Source organism: Vulpes vulpes, chromosome 11 (genome assembly GCF_048418805.1).
Source record: "Vulpes vulpes isolate BD-2025 chromosome 11, VulVul3, whole genome shotgun sequence".
NCBI lineage: Eukaryota > Metazoa > Chordata > Mammalia > Carnivora > Canidae > Vulpes > Vulpes vulpes.
The window spans coordinates 5,309,800-5,330,792 of record NC_132790.1 but is presented as its reverse complement, the minus strand read 5'-3'; the positions used below and the strand labels follow the sequence as shown (position 1 = coordinate 5,330,792).

General features: G+C 39.6%; 2 protein-coding genes and 1 pseudogene across 6 annotated transcripts in view; 2 read left to right on the top strand and 1 right to left on the bottom strand.

Annotated features, from left to right (window-relative positions):
• The window catches only part of GAS2 (growth arrest specific 2), a 134,846-nt gene extending 131,024 nt beyond the window's left edge, over positions 1–3,822 (top strand). For 4 of the 5 annotated variants that reach the window (XM_026018187.2, XM_072725380.1, XM_072725384.1 and 1 more), the window contains one exon: positions 2,627–3,822. In XM_026018187.2, coding sequence (XP_025873972.1) covers positions 2,627–2,845 — 219 coding nt within the window. In that variant the 3' untranslated portion in view covers positions 2,846–3,822. The remainder of the gene's footprint in view (positions 1–2,626) is intronic. The other variant, XM_072725383.1, reaches the window with a different exon arrangement.
• Positions 3,823–6,600: 2,778 nt separating this feature from the next.
• Positions 6,601–15,422, bottom strand: SVIP (small VCP interacting protein). The gene is made up of 4 exons (XM_072725385.1): positions 15,236–15,422; positions 13,553–13,603; positions 12,970–13,083; positions 6,601–9,019 (listed from the first exon to the last, which is right to left on the bottom strand). Exons 1-4 carry the CDS (start codon positions 15,287–15,289, stop codon positions 9,005–9,007), a joined length of 234 nt encoding a protein of 77 aa, XP_072581486.1. The 5' UTR covers positions 15,290–15,422; the 3' UTR covers positions 6,601–9,004.
• LOC140594502 (glyceraldehyde-3-phosphate dehydrogenase-like) overlaps positions 15,288–20,993 on the top strand; it is a 19,796-nt pseudogene continuing 14,090 nt past the window's right edge.

The following is a 20,993-nucleotide window of genomic DNA, read 5'->3' as shown; positions in this document are numbered from 1 at the left end:
CAGTAGAATGATGGGGACAGAGCTGAGTAGCATGTTTGAGAGGAACAGGGAGGAATAGGAAATGGAGCTGACCAAAACCTCAGGGTTCAATTAATTGCAACTGGCCTCACGTCACTAAGCCCTGAGATGAAAAGAGTTCTTCCAGCAGGAGCTCAGCTGCTCTACCCTGATTTAGAAGGAAGATTATACCCTTAAACCAAAGCTGGGGTTTTGTAGGGCGCGCCCTGTGGGAGGTGGGAGGGAAGAGTTGAAAGTGGTTTGGTTTATAGCAGGTTGATTTGATTTTAGGTTAAACTGTAGGGGTTATGTTTATGGAGATGGGGATGAGTATTATTATTATTTTTTATCCTGAAATTTAGGATGTATGAAGATAAGGCATGGGATTTAAATCTCCATAATCAAGGATGTAAACGCTTATGACCCTGAAATCTTAATCCCATGCTTGAAACTTGTTCAGTTTGACCACTGGCCTCCTTAGCGAGGTATAGACTGCTGATTACCTCTCAAAGGATATGGAAGAGGAGGGGGGCAGAAATCGATTCCTACGTTGTTCACATTCAGCATGACTCTGTTTCACGTTGGATCCACTCTGCATGTGCGGATTCCTTAAAGAATCTGCAAGAAGGGTTTGTACCGAAATGATCACATACGCCAGGCAGAAAAAAAAAAAAATCACATTTCTTTCGATGTTTTCCAGAGTTAGCGAATTGTCTACAAACTGTAGATGGGAGGTTTTTTCCGGTGGAAATAGCCTGCTCGTGGTCAAGTGAATTTGGGTGTTATGTCAGGCTTCATACCAAGGATGTTTGGAGGCAACTCCTAAGTGTAATTTGCAGGGCTGGGAGGTGCTGGAACGTCAACAATAGGTAAAGCTGTTCTCCAGAACATGGGAAAAGGGGTCAGAGTACTGTTTTGATTACAATTTTTGTCCCAGTAAGTCCACATTTTGGAAGCAGGCAGTAGAGACACACACAGGAGCTTGTGGGAATGGAAGTAGGTCAGTCAAGTTATAAAAGCCTTGATGGATTTTGTTTTACGATGGACTGTTGTGGGACAAGTATTGGACTAGAGTCAGGAAATCTGGGCGCTAGTCTGAGCGACCCCAAAGATCTGGGCCTCAGGATCTTCATCTGAAAATCAAGATCGTGGTGCCACTGGCAGGACCAGGGGAGGCAATAGGGTTACGGCTGAATCCTGACTCCTTTTGTTTGCTTTTTATTACGGGGGTTCCCGTTGAGATTTTAATGAATAGATTCTCATGCCATAAGTTTAAAAACTTCTAGCTAGATGTTTCTGAAGACCCTTTCAATTCTGATTCTATTCTCAGTTTTATTCTCTAAATGAGAATAACCAGTAGAGTAAAATTTAACTACAATTTTTTTCATGAGTCTCAGTTTTTATTGATATCTAGCACAATTACAATTTTATTACGTTGCACAACACCTGAAACTGCTTCACGTCAACCACATGAATCAGGATTTTGTAACTTGAGTCCATGGATGGATTTCTGGGAGTCTGTGAAACCCCTAAACACACATACAAAATTTCGTGAACACAAGCATTCGAAAAGAGAGTCCAGAATTTCCATCAGATTCTCAACAGGTAAATGAAAGCAGTCAGCACAAATCACCTTCCACTTGATGGGTGTAAAAATACTCCAGATCCCAAACCGACACAGCAAGAGGAATTCAAATAGATTTTATAGTCTCTGCAATGAAAATGACTCCCCAGATCCCCTCACACCACCCTATGTCCTTCCCAAGGTCACATTGCCAGTGCGTATGCAGAATATTGTGCGCAGGGAACAGAGTCAGCAGGGTCTTTGATGATGGAGCAGCATCTCTCCATCACCTTATATTTTCTGATAATTGAAAGAAGCCAAGATCAAATTCTTTGGCTCTCCATGCCAAACCTCTACAGCTCCGACATGTTTTTACTAGATAAAAAGAACCATATATTCTTCACTTTCTTAATCTGTAGCTTTGTTAATCTGGAACTCTAGATGGCCCGTAGGCCGGAAGGTAAGTTATTTCTTAAGTAATTAGAAGAATAGGAGTAAAGGAAAACGAATGTTTGGCCATTCAGCAACATCTTGCCTTGAAGGCCTCAGTGACTGGGGAAGACTTGGATGCTCCTGAGTGCATTTCTGTTCTAGTTCATGTTGATTATTTGTGTGATTATTCACATTACATACAGTAGCAGACATTTCCACGCTCTTTTGAGTCCTGGTTCAAAGGGATATAACCTGGGGGCAAGAACAGAGCACTTATCCGAGGCAGAGGACAGAAAACAGGGGCAGTGATGAGGCTGTCTTGGAACATCAGATGTCAGAGAGAAGCCCCTGGACATATTCAACCAAACAAGGGATTATACATGGATCCGGATTCCCATGGCAGGGTGAAGCTGGATCCCGGGGACGTGTGCCCATGGTCCACTTGCATGGGAAAAACAAAGCTTCTTTCATAAACTATATGCTAACTCAGACACTGTGCACCAAGTAGGAAAACAAGGGGGCATGAAAAGCCAGACAGACACAAAAACCCCTAACAGTGCTAGGAATGAAGGCCGATTTGAGATACTGTAAGAATTCTCAGAAATGAATCTTTCTGCTCTTCTTTCGTTTCAGATGCTGCATAACAAACATGTCATGGTCCGTGTGGGCGGAGGATGGGAAACTTTTGCAGGGTATTTGTTGAAACACGACCCCTGCCGGATGCTGCAGATCTCCCGTGTGGATGGCAAAACATCCCCCATCCAGAGCAAATCTCCGACCCTTAAGGACATGAATCCAGATAATTACTTGGTGGTCTCTGCCAATTATAAGGCCAAGAAGGAGATTAAATGAAACTAGTTGGTCGCTGCAAGGGGACTCTCATAATGGCCTGTACCCACTCCTCCAGTGTAGTCAGTTTAGTTCACACGCTCTGAAAATTACTTTGGAAAAAGGCATAACAGACAGAAAAACGTCATTACTGAAAAACGTTCAGAGAGTAGCACTATTTATTTTGATGCTTCTGTAGACAATGACCAATTAAAAGAAATTCTAAGCTCAGATTTAAATTAGAGAAAGTGTAGGCAAATTATTATTTCTCAATTATGTGAACACAGTATTTAGTACACGATACTAGAAATACAATTCTAGCTAGAGATTAAAACTGCTATTAGGAGAAAATATTTAGGATTTCTAGGTAAGTCAACAGGAAGTGCCTGCCTTATGTCTACAAAAGGCACCCCAGACTTTTATCATTGCAGGATTTTTAAGATAATTTTTAAAAAGCGACAATTAATGTGATAATGTGCTACTAAAAAATATTCAACAGCACTATTAAGTACAGAGTGTTCACGACAGTAATACTTTAATGGAAAGGCCACTTCAGAAAAGTTTACATTCACTTGGAAGATTGCCTTAAAGTTTATCCTTTACCTTTGACCAAATATCTGGGGTACTTTTGGAAATTTTCAGTACACCCCTTAGAGAATCGCTTATGGAGTGTTTCACACATTCCTAAGCACCTGGTTGTGTTGAGACTGACTTAGTGTAATCCACACACATAAGCTGCCATACGTTTATATTTTGACAGAGTAAACTGTACAGTCAAATGTTCATTGACTTCATGTTATCTTAAAGCATTTTCTTATGAAAATATATCTTTAGTTAATCCTACTTTGCTATGCTGTCTAGTAAAGTAAATTCACTGTAGCTGATGATGTTACAGACTTATGTATACCCTTGTATACCTAGGACAGGGCTGTTCTGTACCCATAAGCAGCACGCTATTGTCCTCACTGATTCAAGAATTAAAAAGATAAATTTAAAAAAAATCATCTGTCTCCATATCAATGCTTCATTCTGAAATAAAGCTGATCTTTAAATGGCAACTTCCTAGGAAGTTCTAGGAAGAGTCAAATTAGGGTCACCTAGTACTTCTTTGTGTTGGGCAGCTGGGTGATGACACTGTTTGTTCCCCTAGCAGAAAATTGAAATATTATCATAGATAACCCCTTAAGTGTTACCCTGAGTGTAAGTATAGGCAGAGTTAAATTTTCATCTCCTCATTTTTCGACAACAGCAGCAAAAATCCACCTTTCTTGTTGCAGAAAGTTAGGAAGTAGCTCATTTTGTCACATGACTGATTTAGTCAAAGTACACACAACCTGCTAATTGTGAAGTTTTTAAACAAAAGATATTGTACTGGAATGTGGTACTGGAAGTGATAATAATCATTCTGGGGAAACAAAGTTTTATCAGAAATAAAATCACCTTGGAACAGTAATAATTGTAGTATCTTTTAAAACGCAGATGTTGAGCCATTTGATTTTTGTTACTAGCCTAATATTAGCACTGCATTTCTATTGGCAATAATGTTTTCTTTTTTTTTTTTTAAAGATTTTATTTATGAGAGAGAGAGAGGAGAGAGAGAGAGAGAGAGAGACCCAGGCAGAGGGAGAAGCAGGCTCCATGCAGGGAGCCTGACGTGGGACTCAATCCCGGGTCTCTAGGATCACGCCCTGGGCGGAAGGCAGGCGCTAAACCGCTGAGCCACCCAGGGATCCTGGCAATAATGTTTTCATCAAAACTTTCTCCTATGCTTAAATTCTCTCCATAAACGTATCTATGTCTTCAATAATAAAATTAATTTCATTAATTTGGTTTAAAAATGCATAGGTTAACAAAAATAATACTAATCCCTTCATCTATTTTGTTTTCTATGCTAATGTACCAAATCACCAGGAACTTAGTGTCTTAAACAACACACATTTATTATGTTATAGTTCCCAGAACTATAGGTCAGAAACTTGAGATTGTCTCATGGGGCTAAAATCAAGATGTCAGCAGGACTGTGCTCCCTTCTGGGAGCCTAGGAGCGAATCCGTTTCTTTGGGTTTTCCACTTTCTGGAGGCTGCCCCATTTCCTTGGCTCATGTCCTCCTTTCTTTATCTTTAAAGCCAGCAATACAATATCTCACTGATACTTCTTTTATTTACACCTTTTTGACCACAGGTTGGAAGGATTTTCTGCTTTTGAGGATCCAGATGGTTAGATTGGGTCCACCTAGAAAATGCAATACAATCTCCCTATTTTAAGGTCATTAACTGAATCACATTTGAAAAATACTTTTGCCATAAACATGCAAAAACCATTTAGATTTTTTTTTTTAATTTCTCAACTGTGTTTTATAGCTTTTAGTTCAGATCTTTTACTTCTTTTTTTTCCTAAGAATTTTATTCTATGTGATACTATGATTGAAATTATTTCTTAATTTTCAGATTATTACTTGCATACAGAAATAGAACTGACATTTTCTTATTGATTTGGTATTCTGCAAACTTGCTAAAACTCATTAGTTCTACGAATTTGTGTATAGATACTTAAGAATTGTCTACATGAGATGCTTGGTATTTTTTAACCTACTTTAAGTAGGTCTGTAACTTATAACCTCTCTATCTGAGAAATGTAGAATGAGAAAAGAGTTAATTAGAAAAGAGCCTAATTAGGAATTAGGCAGAGTAAGGAGTTAGGATAACTCCTTGACTTCTAACTTACGTGACGAAACAGATTTCAGAAAAATAGCCTAGAAAGAGTCAATTTGTGGGCAAAACTAATTAGTTCCACTTGAGTGTATGTTTGACGTACTTGCAAAAAGTTGGCTCAAACCTGTCTGACTAGAGGATGCTAATTTGAAACTCAAGTCAGGTATGGTGCTATAAAAATAGGCAATGCAATCCAGAATATAATAAAGTAACTGGCCAGTTAACTTATGAGTATTCAGTTCTAAGACCATAATAATCATATTTAGAGGCAGCATTTGCAAGATGAAACATATCTAGATCACGGAGAACAGGTTAATAAAAAGTTATGTCATATGAAAAATTTAAACTGTTTGAGTTGTTGAAACAAACTTCTCTGATTTAACCCAAAATGTGTTTAAAGCCTGTAAAATAAACAAATGCCTTCTCGGTGGCTTTTGAGAAAATCAAAGAAAATGCCTATGGAGCCATATTTGAATCAACCCAAAACACATGTAGTAGTCATTGGAATTTGAGATGCTTGTCTGAAAACGTTCTTTTTAAAAAAGCACCAAACACGTTATATATACGTCAACACAGATACGAATGCCTATCTGCCTACGTCTCTCTTATCGACCTATTTATGCAGATATTATTCAAAGCTAAAACTGAAAAAAAAGTTACTTTTTCTTCTAAGGGTATAGTATAAATTCTTAGTAAAGATAAATAAGTCAAACTGTTGGAAGAGAAAAGGAAAATTCAAAGCTTGTGTCGATTCTCCTGGGGTACCAGGGATGATAGCTAGAATCTTCATATTACTTTGCAATTTCTCAATGAACACAGAACACTAAAATGTCATTTTTAGTCATTTACAGAAAAAGAAGCATACTTATCTATAAATTTGTAAGAATTTTATATTCCTATAAATTCAGGGATTGTATGGACATACCAAACAGCCTTTATTTAGTTCTCTTGTTCTCGTTCATCCCAAAGAGCTGAAAGTATCATGGTTTCCATAACCTTTCACCCAAGTTCTAATTATTTAATACTCAGTAAAGATAAAATTTTGTTAAAGAGATGGCCAAAGTCAATTTTTATATAGGAAAAAAGTATATTTGTGTCCCCATAAAGCAATACAGAATTTATAACAAACCACGTGTGTGAAAACTATTAATTACATTCCAAATACAGTCGGTGGAACCAAAGTATCACATACAGATGTTTTAAAAGACATGCAGCATGTCAACAAAAGGGCTGTGTGATTATAACAACTTTTTGTTATCATATTAATTTGACTATTAGAATCAAGAAGCAGTAGTTAAAAAAGCAGTGGTTTTAGCATTTTACATTTTAACATGACAGTTAACATATATGCACTTTACTGTTTCAGTTATATCTTAGTAATCTGTTGGAGGGCTTGGGTGACATATTAAGCATTACCGTGTTTTTCTATTTAAATTATGATTTATGGGAAGCTGGCTCCAAGTTAAGGATTTCATCAGGAACTGATTCATAACTTGATGAGGGAGATGCTTGGATATATATGTACAATTTTTTTTCTAGTAGTCACTTGTTTTCCTATCAAGCATCTAGTCTCCTCTTTTCCCTTCCCCTTCCTTAAACTATTCTTAATGCTTTTGTATCACCCATTGGCCTCTGCGTCCCATGTGGTTTTTGGGAAAGTGGACTACACCCATGGAGGCAGGCCATGCATGACTGGTGGAGCAGCATATCCCACTCTTCCTAGAAAGCAAAATACATCAACATCTCATTCAAGGTTCAACAGTAAATAAACCTGGTATTTGGATATGAACTTTGTTAGAAATAGGGCATTATCCCTGGATGTAAACCTTTGTTTACACCAACCCAAGTTGTAATTCTTTAAATATACTACAGTTAAAATTGTTCTTTCTATATTAAAGCAGAAGGAGGGATTTGCACAGTTCAAGGATAATATGCTTTGGTTCTATGTTCAGCTACTGAGGATCTTTTTCCCTTGGAGAAATTAACATGTTCATAAAGTCAAGAATTTTATCTCTAAGATACAGTTTAATGATTTCACTATCCTTTGTGAACAAAAAGAGCACTCATCTTCTAAAGGATGAAGAAAATTGAGCCTATCTATCTAAATATATATCTTGACTGGATATTCATAACCCATTTTACACCATAATAGAAAAAAAGTAATTTTTCCAATGAAGAGTCAAGAGATTTGTATTAGAGTTCAAATTCTTTAAAATTAGCATATACAACATACTGCCATATAACATAAGTCTTGTGGGATGAGCACAATAATGGCTCATCGAATGTAAATCGAATGAGCTGGTCTATTTAACTTATAATCTCTATTGGTACTGTCTATGAATTCTGATTTAGGGCTCAGATTGTGGCCCTGTCATCCAAAAGAGTTAGCAACCAAATTAGAAGATACAGCAATTCTTCTATTGTAGCTTATTATATATACTAGAAAGAAAACTCAGAAAGCAAAAATGCTGTAAACTAATGTTACTAATAAACAAAAATCTGGAAAGTTTAGAACTCTGCATCACATAGAATTACCTCATATATTTTTATGTTTAAAGTAGACCTTTTAAAATACAACACCTATTTCTATTTCATACATTCACATTTACCTTGGCAATTACGCATCTGTATAAATAAATACAAAAGAATAAAAACACCTGTGAAATTTGGACAAATATATTACTACTCAGTATAGCCCATCCAGATTCTTAGTTTAACCTCATTCGTTTCCCACAAAGATCTTCAGAGCTGAATCTGGTATTGTGCAATAGTACATCACTGCCCTCTGATGGCACTGCTAACATATAATTTCAAATTCAGCAAGCAAAAAAAACCCACTTTTATTGCAATGTAAAATACTATATGTTAATTTTATAAGCCACAGAAATAGAAAATAAATTAGGAGAAATTTATCATTTTCTACAAATTTTCATTACTTAGTAAGTTATAAAAGTTTACAGTGTTCCTTCACATAAGCCCTTCAAGATTTTCCCTGATGATCAGTTTAAAGGCACAAAGTCCATAAGTTTAAGCAAAAGCCTTCATAGATAATGAAATAAAAGGAGATATAAGGCTAAGCAGAAAACTACAGACTGCGAGGTCATTAATAGAGGAGAGAAAATACAACGGCAAACTTTAATGTCTGAGATGTATGCAGACTTTACATGCGATATATATTCATTCACTATTAAGGTCCATATTTTAAGTACTAAAAAAGGCGAATCACCTGCCACCTGCAGAAGAGCAAATATAAGAAAGTAAGTATTTAATGAAAAGTCTGGCCGTTTTCTATGTTAGGAAATCAAAAGCATTTTCAGTACATCAATATTGAAAAAGCACTGACTGCATTTAATGGCACTAAAATTACAAAGTCTAAATATTCGTTTATTCAAGAGAAGAAATTAAGCTGAGGACGTCCACTTGATTGCAGATAGTAGTTACTGGCAGTAGACTCTTCCACTCATGCTATGCTTATGAGACTGTCCACTAGAAAAGATAAAAATATATGGAGAAAAGTAAATTTTATGTAAAGTGATGGAAAAATAAAAATATCCTAGTGAACAGAAATAGGAATAAGGGCTATAGAAATGCAAAATGATTTCTGCACGTAGCAGTGGTTAGTATAATTTTACATTATGGTCAAACGTCTGAATCAAGACACGTGATCGTTTAAAAACCTAACGAAGTAAAACGAAATCTCTAGGCAGATTAATGAGTAGCTAAATCCCAGATATCCAGGTCAGCTCAGGAAAAACACAACAAGAGACCACAAAATAAAACACAATGAACCCTTAAAATAAAAACAGAGGAATTCCCACTTGCGGCAGGGAGCCCAGCTATGGCAGAAATTATGTAATGGTTTGGCAAGGTCTTTTCCTTGCTTGACTCGAGAAACTTGTTCTGTTCACTGAGGTCTATTAAATCTGCAGCAGTAAATCCTGAAAAGAGCCACTGGGATGGTACCAGGGATTTACCAGTCTCCCGAGGACTGGTTTTCATGTACATCCAAGGAATTTTATTGGGTGTTATGTATTTTCTAAAAATCTGTATTTAAAGTTTTAAGAATTAAGGGTTCATCCAAGTAAAGTTGCTTTTGTTTATCTTAGGGCTTCTAGGAGACTCCAACATTGTGCCTTTTGTAATCTCTAAGAAAGGGATTCAGTGCACAATGTGGTGTCCAGGATTTAAATTTGGTTTGTTTTTTACCACGGTACTCTGTTTCCCACAATATATCTCTGAAGATGAGTGTTAAAAACACCGGAGCAGTGATTCTCGATCTGGTTTGGCTTTAGGCTCCCTTGAGGAGCTTAAAGAAGTCCTGATGACTAAAGCTCACTCTCAGAGGTTCCAACTGGTATGGGGTGGGATCCGGGGGTCAACCGTTTTTTGAAAGCTCCTCCTGACATTCTCCCATGTGGCCAAGGTTGAGAGCCACTGCGTGCGCCGTCTACCACTAGTCCCGTCCTGTCTGACCTCTGAATATAAGGCTGCCTTGCTGTGAAAGACAGTATGGGGGGGAGGGGTCCTCAAGAAATGAAAAACAGAAATACCATATGATCTGGTAATTCTACTAGTGGGTATTTACCCAAAGAAAATGAAAACACCAATTTGAAGAGATATATGCACGCGTATATTTATCGCAACACGCTTACAATAACCAAGATATGCAAGCAATCTAAGAGTCTATCAATAGATGAATGGATAAAGGTGTGCTGTGTACGTACACACACACACACACACACACACACACACACACACACACCCCTGTGGAATATTACTCAGCCATAAAAAAGGATGAGATCTTGCCATTTGCAACAACCTGGGTGGGCCTCGAGGGTATTATGCAAGGTGAAATTAATCAGATAAAGACAAATACTACATGATTTCCCTTATATGTGGAATCTAAAAAACAAAACAAATTTTAAAAAGCAGAAAACAGAGTCGTTAAGTACAGAGAACAAGCTGCTGGCTGCTGGGAGGGAGGAGCAGGAGGATGGGGAAAACGGGTGAGGGTTAGTGGGAGATACAGGCTTCCCATCACGGAACGAGCAGGTCACGGGGGGAAAGGTATGGCACGGAGAACACAGTCCACGTACGGTGACAGATGGCAGCTGCACTCGTGGTGAGCACAGTGTAACGTGGAGATTGTGGGTCACTCTGCTGCACGCCTGAATCTGACATCACATTGTGTGTCCATAAAAAGAAATTAAAAAGGTAAAAAAATAAGATTGCCTTTCCAATTATCCTAGGCAGAGACAGGGAGAGGACAGGTTTTCCTCGTAGTATAGAGTCCAGTTAGGAAGAATCTAGCTACAGAACAGGATCTCCAGGCCTGGCAGCAGCTATTAGGACCCTAGGCCAAGGGGTTTGAAAATTAAAGTTACACTCTGCCTTATGCTTTCCCTTCTGTTAGCTCTGAGCCTCTAAAATTTATTTTGAACGTCACTGTTTGCTTTCGATGCTCTGCGCAGGTGGTCAAGGAGAAAGGAGCACGTCCCTTAAAGCTAGTGTATTTATGGTGGCTCGTTAGGAATATTCCAAGGGAAAATGACACAGCGTGCAACAGCCGTTGTTTATCAGAATGAGCCACGGTCCAACTTTGATGGCGATTTTTATTAACGGAGCCAGAGAGCTTTCTTGTAAGAACCGTCCACAGAGAAAAACAGGTACTTAATTTAAAACTGAGATGATTTATTTTAATTCTGAGCGTTTCTGGAGGGATCAGCAGCTGTACGTGGCCTAATTTACTTCTAATCTATAGGCTGCTGGCCATGCTTCAGGTTTAATTAAGAAGGCTCCTTTCTTTCTTAGAGTTTAAAAGCTGATGTGAAATTTGTTAGGTTAGAGTATGTCAAGTAAGTACCTTCTTAATTCTGGCTACACATAAAGTATCTTTTTCTTATAACATTATATGTGATTTTGATTGTCAGCCAGCACTTCTATTTCTTCTATTATGAAACACTGAAACTCAGCATTATTTCCAGTCCTACAATTTAATTTGTAAAACCCAACAGAATTGAGAAAACAGTAAATCAAAATCAGAAATTATGAAAATTAATTTCTGTCTTTGCACTTTGAGAACCTTCTATGAAGTGGCATAGACCTGTACCTCAGCAGAATAATTCAACATCTATACTTCTGATAAACATTTGCCTTTGTATCAACCAACTGTTTTACTTTACAGATTTCTCTATTCTATTCTGGAAGTATATAAAAAAAAATGTTAGCACAATGGTCACAGCTATTTACCTTAACATTGAAACCAATCATCCTACACGTTGTTAAGTTAATGATTAAGAAATTTGTTTTCTTTTAATTTCATTTATTATACAAAATTAGATGAAGTAATATATCATGGTAAAAAACACATAGACAACTCTTATCTTTATGTGATATTCTAAGAAGCCAGAATCACCTCTGCTCAGGAAGTTCCTAAATTGCCTGCCCCACAGGCTAGAAGGATATATATATGGTATTTACATAGTTTTAAGAGCAAAGAAAAGCCAGCGGTGTTGTGATGCTGTTGTATGGGTAGCTAAGTTGAAGTGAAGATAGCAAAACACCTGGAGGAGACGAATCACTATGTAGTACACCAAAACTAAGGTAATGTTGTGTATTAACTAGACTTAATAAAACTATGTTAAAAAAAACCCAACAGAATTGAGAAAATAGTAAATCAGCTAAATAAGTGCTAATAAGTCACTGACAAGTTAAATATAAATGACTGAAATTCAGGACATTGTCCTTTTCACAAATATTAAAAATGGACCAAAGAATAAAATCTTAGTATCTGGACAATTATTTTCTTGAGCTTTAACATATAAAACAAAATCTTCATAGTCCTGCAGACCGTCAAGAACTGCAACTGCTGCTACCTTGGGAGGTGGGAGGTACACGTATCACATGCACATCCCCTCCCCCACCCCCGTATTGTCCAAATTGACAGTTGCTTAACCATGATAATGAGTGACAGCGGAAAGCTCGAAAACCTCAAACCACTGAGTGAAAAAATAAAGGTTATTTGCAAAAAGGGATCCCTCGTGTAATCCAATTTAATAAGATTAATGTACAAATGGAGATTAGAAATGTCTGTAAAATGACACTGAATTGGGGAAATTTTTATGTTCTTCTTCATACTCTTCATAGTAAGTTTCCCATGTGTTAGTATTAATTATATAAAGTACTAAGATAGCCTTAAGGTAATCAAGAAAAGCAATCTATTTTCATTTTGGGGAAAAAAAAAAGGCAGATCTACTACAACAAATGTTGGAATGTCCAAATAAATTGCCACTTCTTCCTATCTCTATTATTCATGCTTTTAAATTAATTCAAAATTTTCTGATAATCCATTGCAAGAGGAAATTATTCAACAGACTGCTACTGAAGTTTTTAAAAACTCCAGATAAATTAAACCTTAAGTAAATTTTAATACTTACCCTAAGTCCACCTTCTGGTGGGGGCCCAGATTCAGCCATTTGTTTTTCTATTTTTTCCTTTTTCTTTCTTTTTTCTTCCACAGACCGAACATCCAGAATGCCCCGAGATGCAGCCTTTAGAAAATGTATTAAGTGGTACAGAGAAACAACAAAATCAGTATTCAATATCCAAAAGGTGTGGGTTTGTTGCTTTTTGGGTTTTTCTTGGAAGGTGAGGGGTTTTAATTCTGGCTATAAAGAGTTAGACTATTTCTATAACAGCTTCATAGAAAACATCTTACTATTTCTTCATTGGGTATTTTTTTCTGTAAATCTCACATCTGTCAGTGTTTTAAAAGTCAAGGTAGCATTATCCCAGGGAAGGAGGTCACTTAAGGGCCAATCTTACGTTACAGAAGACGTCTGTAATCTTCATGTATTAAATGATATAAATGCATTAATGTAACCTACAGAAATCATTTTGAAAAATGACTACATGTAAATTTACACGTTAGCGGACAGCATTCTCATTAGAGAACACTAGTAATAAATAAAATAAAGTACACAGTTACCTCTGTGGGCAGAATTTTATGTCTACTCTTACCTCCTTCTGTCTTCTCTCTGCAGCCTCTGCAAGCTTTGCTCTTTTCTCTTCCTAAAGAAAATGTGTAAAAGCAGGTTTTTAGAAAGAATCAAAGCAAACGTTATCACGGAGAAGTCCTATCTTAGAGGCGATGTAATTTACAAAAATATTTAGTATTTGTTCAAAATGTCCACTAAGACTGTCGCTATTTACACTGTTTAGGAGATCCTCAACTTCCTGAATGTCATCCTCCCAGTTGATTTTATCTTCAGGTAAGCACATTAACATAATAAATGTTTACGTAATACATAATAAATGTACATTTACATGATAAATGTTTTATATGCATATAAGACATATACAAAATCGGGTTGGCCTGTAAAATTATTTATTATTTTTTAAAAAAGGGGCTTATACGCTAGTCAGGGCAAGAATATAGAACAAATGACTTTTAGTAAGACAAGGAGCAGAATGCGTGGTTTGAAGTAGGCTGAGGTTTCCAGGAAATGTCCACGGATGACCAGGGCTAATGCCATCGTGCAGAACACCAAGCCCGAAGGAAACTTGTTAGGAGGCACGGGGCGGGGGGCGGGGGGCGGGGGGGGGTCCTCTTTCCATCATGTACTTCTGGCCTTAAAAAGTTCTTTAAAATCTCTAAGGCAGTAAATAGAATTCTCTGGGCTGCCGTGTTAATCATCCCTTTGTTTTCCATGCCACAATAAGCACAGCCATTCCTCCACTGCACCCACAGTTCCTGGGCAACTACCTGCCCCAGGACCTTATTCCATGCGCTGAGGATGCAGCAGTGAAAACGCGCTGATGTGTCCACACACGGTGAGCGGACGGAGGTGAATGCAACCGGGTGGCTGCAGGTGTGCACAGCCGTGGGCGCTTTGAGGGGATGCACCGGGGCGTGCGGGGGATCAGGATGGGGCCCGGGGTCTGCTTCAGCTGGGGTGGCCCCCAGCCAACTGCACAGGTGGGTGACATGCGGGTGCCGAGCCCTGTGCCCAGCTGGGGGAGGGGAGGGCCTAGCCCACGCCGGCGGGCAGGGCAGCAGCGGGGCGGCAGCGGGGTCACCGGGGGCAGCAGCGGGGTCACCGGGGGCAGCAGCGGGGTCACCGGGGGCGGCAGCGGGGCAAGCCCTCCCCCCACAGCTCGCTTCCTCCACCGCCTTCTCGTCGGGGCGACGCAAGGGGCGGGGTGTCCGTGGTCAGCAGCCGGGGCCGCGCTGTCCCGCGGAGCTACGGCCGCTCCCCGGCGCCTGACCCCGGCCCGGCCCCGCCGCGATCGCTGCCGCGTGAGCGCGTCCCCAGCACGTGACCCGGGCCCCGGGATCGAGCCCCGCCCCGCGCCCCGCGCCCCGGCCTCCCTCCCTCTCTCTCTGCGTCTCACGAATAAATGAATAATGTCTTAAGGAAAATAAAATTCAAAAAAACAACAACTTGGAATTTAAGTGGGCACCTGCACTTTGTATTCGTAAATGTGGCAACGTCACAAATCGTCCGCTCGTGACCGCGTACAGCGCGTGGTCCTCAGAGGAGGGAGGGCTCAGCCCTGGGGCGCGGGTCCGGGGGCGCCCCCGCCCCCCCCGCCCGCGGAGGCCCAGCGGCCGCACCGCCTCCCGCCGCCCGGGGCCTCCCCTCCCCCGAGCAGGTGCGCGGTCGGCGGACGCGAGCTAGGGGCCGGCCGCGGCCTACTCACCAGGGCCGGCGACGGGGGCGCGGACTCCCCGGGACACGGAAAGCACAGCCCCATGGGGACGGCGGCTGGGGGCCCGCGGGCCCGCCCCGACCCGCAGTGCGAGCGGCGCCCGGAGCGCGGCGGCCCAGGTTCCTGCGCTCGCCCCGCCCCCCCGCCCGGCCCGGCGCCCCGCCCCGCCCCGGCGGCAACGCCCCGCCCCCGGCTCCGCCCCCAGGGCAACGCCCCGCCCCTTGTGGCGACGCTCCGCCCCGCCCATCTGCGGCTTCGCCCCGCCCACTCCGCCCCCTCTCGCTGCTCCGTCCCGCCCACCTGCGGCAACGCTCCGCCTCTCTACGATAACGCTCCGCCCGTGGCCACGCCCCCACCACGGACCGCTCTGGCCCCGCCCCACGTCACGGCTCCGCCCCCATCTGCGACAACGCCCCACCCCTGGCCCCGCCCCCACTCCGTCCCTCTGCGGCAACGCTCCGCCGTGGCCCCGCCCCTCTCGCGGCCTCCCGCCCCGCCCTGGCTCCGCCCCCTCCCGTCCTGGCTCCGCCCCCTCCCGCCCCGCTGCTCCAGACCAATGCCCGGGGGCAGACGAGGCCTCCGCCCCAGGTGGCGGGGAGCCTGCTGCCGCGTTTGCGCAGAGAGCGGGAGGGAGACAGAAATAGATGCCCCACATTCTCTTTATTCGTTTGTCAGTGGACAGATTGTTGTCATCGGTTGCCTTTTTAATACCGCCATGAACTTGGGGTTACAGGTACCTCTTCTTGATCATGCTTTGGTGACCTCGTCCATATACCCAAAAATGAGATTCCTGGGTCATTTACAGAGCAGTGTTAATTTTAATTGCTAAGGAATCTCCATAATGCTTTCCATGGTGGCTGCGCCAGTTGACCATCCCAGCAGCAGCTACAGGGCTCCCTTTTCTCCACATCCTTGCCAGCAAGGCCCTCTTGTCTTCTTGGAAAAAGACATCATAGCAGGTGTGACTCGAGACCTCGTCGTGGTTTTGATTTGAATTCCCTGATAATTAATGATGTTGAGCGCATTTCAGTGGCCATTCATATACTGTTGGAAAAATTTAGGTACTTTGCTCATTTTTAAAAATTGGGTCATTTATGGCTTTTTGCTCCAATTGTAGGATTTACTTGTATATTTTAGATGTTAACCCATCATCCAAGTATTTGGAGATATTTTCTCCATTCCCTAGGTTGCCTTTTCACTTTGTAGCTTCCTTTGCTGTGCAGAAGGGTTGTTTAGCATCATGTTTATTTTTTGCTTTTGTTGCCTTGCTGTTGGTGTCAAACCCAAAAGATCACCAAGACCAAGGTCAGTGAGCTTACTGCTTGTATTTTCTTCTAGGAGTTTTATGGTTTAAGGTCTTATGTTCAGATCTCTCATCCATTTGACTTGACTTTTGTGTATGGTGTTAAGACCATTTTTTGTTCTCTTGCATGTGGTTGTGCAGTTTTCCAAGCACCAGTTATTGAAGACACGACCCTTTTCCCATTGTATGTTCTAGCATCCTTTGTCAAAAAATTAACAGGCCATATGTATGTGGATTTATTTCTGGGCTTTCTAGTCTGCTCCATTGACCTTTATGTCTGTTTTTATGCCAAACTGTACAGTCTTGACTACAATAGTTTTGGAATACAGTTTGAAATCAGGAAATGTGAGGATTCTAGCCTCCTTCTTTCTTAAGAATGCTTTGGCAATTCAGGGTCTTTGTGGTTCCATACAAATTTTAGGATGTTTTCCTATTTCTGTGAAAAATGACATTGGAATTTTGATAGAGATTGCAATGGATCTGTAGATCGCTTTTGACAGTATAGACATTTTAACAGTATTAATTCTTACCTACGAACAGGATATTTTCTCATTTATTTGTGTCCATGGTGAACACTGATTGCTTTCTGTCCCTAGAGGTTGATGATATTTTCTAGAATTTCGGATAAATGGAATATCATATATGCCTTATCTTTAGATAGTTATCTAACTAAAAAGAGAGCTTTTAAAGTTCATCAGTATGATTGTAGGTTCCTTCAATAATATTCCATTGCTGTAAATATACCTCATTTTATTTTATTTTAAATCCGATATAGTTAACATAGTTTTAATTTCTAGTGTACAATACAGTGATTCAACAATTCTGTTGAATCTCAGTGCTCATCAGATAAGTAAATATACCACAGGTTTTCATTTTTTTAAAGATTATTATTTACTTGAGAGAATGTGAGCAGGAGGAAGGACAGAGGGAGAGAGAGAGAGAGAATCCCAAGCAGACTCTGCACTGACCCAACTCATGACCCAAGCCAAAACCCAGAGCCAGGTGCCCCAATATACTACATTTTAAAACTCAGTTTTCCTACCCATGGACTTAATGGGCTGTTTGCATTTTGAGGCTGTTCTGAACAAAGCTGTGTACATATTCATGTACAATTCTTTGTGTGAACATGTTTATTTCTTTTTAGTGAACACCTGAGTGGAATAACTGGATCATATCTCACATGTATGGAAAACTGTCAGGAATTTCTTTTCGTAGGTCACAGTGCTTATGCCGTTTCCATTCATAGCAATGATGGAAGTAAGGAAGTGCCAGTTATTTCTTATCCTAGCCAAAGTTGATATGGTCAGCTTTTTAAATTTTACCAATTCAAATAGGTGTATAGGGGTATTAATTTGCATTTACCATCTCCTCATGTACATCTTGGCTATTTGTATATCTTTTTAGAAATAGTTCAAATCTTTTGTCCACTTTATGGAATGTTTATATTCTTTAGATCGAAAAGTTGTTTTGCTTTTTTTTTTTTCTTGTAGTCAAAGAACATATTATCACTTCAATTCTGTGTCATCTGAGAGTTACTTTAAGGTCCAGCAGACGGTCTATTTTATTGTTCCATGGGGTACTTTAAAGAATGTGTGTTCTCTTTATGTTGGAGTATGCTTTATCAGTAAGATTATTGGCTGGTAATGTCATTTAAATCTCCTGTCTCTACTGATTTTCTCAATTTCTAAGACAGGAAGGTCATATTTCAGTTATAGTTGTGGCTTTGTCTCTGCATTATCTGGTTTTGCTTAACATATTTTGATGCTCTGTTATTGGGTGCATATGCTTATGATTATTATTATTTTGTGTGAGCCTTTCATTATAAAATCTATACGCTTATATACAGCCTATCATCTATACATTGATAATATGACTTGTTCTGACAACCAATGTATGTCATGAATACAGCCATTATAGTTTTCTTAAGAGTGTTTTTATTGTATATGTCTAATATTTAAACCTAAATATTTATATACAAAGTGTGTTTCTAATACTTTGTAGTTGTTTTTGCATCTTAGAAATGCAGTTTGATAGTCTCTGCCTGTTTGGGGAAAATTTTCTAGGGGTCTTTCATGTTTTTGTTTTCTAAGCAAAGGTTTTAATATTTTTTTGTTCTAGATGTTCTTTTCAAAATATAGTAGATTTGTTTACTGTCTAGTATAATAGAGATAATGTCTCCTCAAGAGCAAAAGTTGGGGAGGTTTGCTAGTAACCTCTTATATAAGACTGGGGCTTCCTTGCCTGGGTACAAACCCACTGTGTGCACAGCATCCACCTGGCATACCTCCCATTACTCCCATGGGGCTTGGGAGTCAAGGGAAACCAGGGTAAGCGTGCCCTTGAGGTAACAAAGTCCTTTGTTTTCTGCCAGCCTCCGTGAAAATAAAATCTAAAATCCTTCACAGTTCTTGCGACTTCCTTTTACTTGGAGTGTTTAGACCATTTGCATTTAATGTAGCTATTGATCAGTTTGGGATTGATCATCTTGCCATTTGTTTATTTTCAAATCTCTTCTTTTTTCTTCTTTTTCTATCTTTTTTGGATGGATTTTCAGCATCCCATTTTTATCTCCACCAATAGCTGTATCTCTTTGTGTGTATGTGTGTGTGTGTGTGGCGGGGGGGTTCTATGGTATTTACAATACGTATCTTTAATATATCTGAGTCCCCCTTCAAACAATATACTTCTTCATGGAAAATATAAGCTTTCAATGAATTCTACTTCCATTAACCTTCTCCCATCCTTTCTTATTATTGTCATACATTTTATCCCTGCATATTATTAATACCAAAATACATTAGTTTTGCATAAAACAGCCAGTTATTTTTTAAAATTAGAATAAAATTCTCTTATATTGACATATGCATGTATCGTTTCCAGAGCTCTTAGTTGTTTTGTGAAGATCCAAAAATTTATCTGATATAATTTTTCTTCCACCTAAAGAACTTTCTCCTGCAAGTCTCCTAGTGATAAATTTTTTTTTGGCTCTTATTTTCTGAAGAAAACATTCTGCATTTTTGCTTTCAGTTTTGAAGGATATTTTTTTTTTTAAATATTTTTTCTTTCTTTATTTATGATAGTCACAGAGAGAGAGAGAGAGAAGCAGAGACACAGGCAGAGGGAGAAGCAGGCTCCATGCACCGGGAGCCCGACGTGGGATTCGATGCCGGGTCTCCAGGATCGCCCCTGGGCCAAAGGCAGGCGCCAAACCACTGCGCCACCCAGGGATCCCCTGAAGGATATTTTTGATCCATATAAAACTTAGGCTTTTTTTTTTTTCTTTAATGATGCCATTCTGGTTTACTTGGTTTCTAATGTGGTTTGTTTTTTCTTATACTTATTTCTTAGTATTTAATGTACCCCAGTCCTCCCTGATGTTTTCCTTCTCTTTTGGGTGTTTTTCAGCAGTTTATCAGGTAATTTGCTAAGGTTTGGTCTTCATCTTGCATGGTGTTCATTAAAATTTGTGTATCTGTGGGATTCATTTTCATTAAATTTGGAAACATTTTGGGATTATTTTTTACTCAAATCCTCCTTCTTTCAGACATTCCCAATTATTCATATGTTAGACTACTTGATATTATTTCACAGTTCATCAAGGAGCTGATCTTTTCCTAGTTTTTTTTTTCTCTTTGCCTCAGTTGGAACCATTTTATTGCTATATCCCCCATATCTTAAATTTCAGTGACTTTTTTCTTTTAACATCAAATGCACTGTTAATATCACTTCGTGAATTTTAAACTTTCAGATATTTTTCAGTTCTAAAAGTTCCATTTAGTTGTTTTTAATAGCTTTCATTTTTGTCCTTGAAATGTCCTGTGAAATGCATTCACATTTTCCTCTAAATTGCTGTGCGTAGCCAACATTTTTGTAACAGATGTTTAATTCTTCTAAGTCTGTCATCTCTTTTCATTCTGTATCTCTTTCAATCGACCTGATTTCCTTTTGATTATGTGTTACAATTTGCTATTTCTCGGCATGCCTAATTTTGATTGGATAATAGACATTGGATATTGATAGTAGACAAGGAGTAAACAGATCTGACCATTCTGAGTTTCACTGTATACATATGCAGTTTAGCTTTCATCAAAGACTCAATGCAAACCACTACAGATCTACAAAGTACTTTGAATAGTTCCTTACTTTTGGAATTTGGCCCTACAACTTCCAGTTACTCCAAGACTCCTGAATTCTTATCTCTGTTCCTCAGTTTATCCTTAACTCAGGAAAACTACTCTGCTCTGCTTATGATTGTCTTCCCTTCATCCAGATCTGGAAAAATTTCATTTCTCCTCTCTTTATTTTGGAAACTGCAAATCAGTAACTGAATGTAATGTTTTCATTAATTCACAGTCAATAATTTGTTTATGAAATAATTTTGATAATTGCATTTGCATGTTAGAAATTATTTTTGTAATTAAGATAGCATTTTACAGAGACAGATGG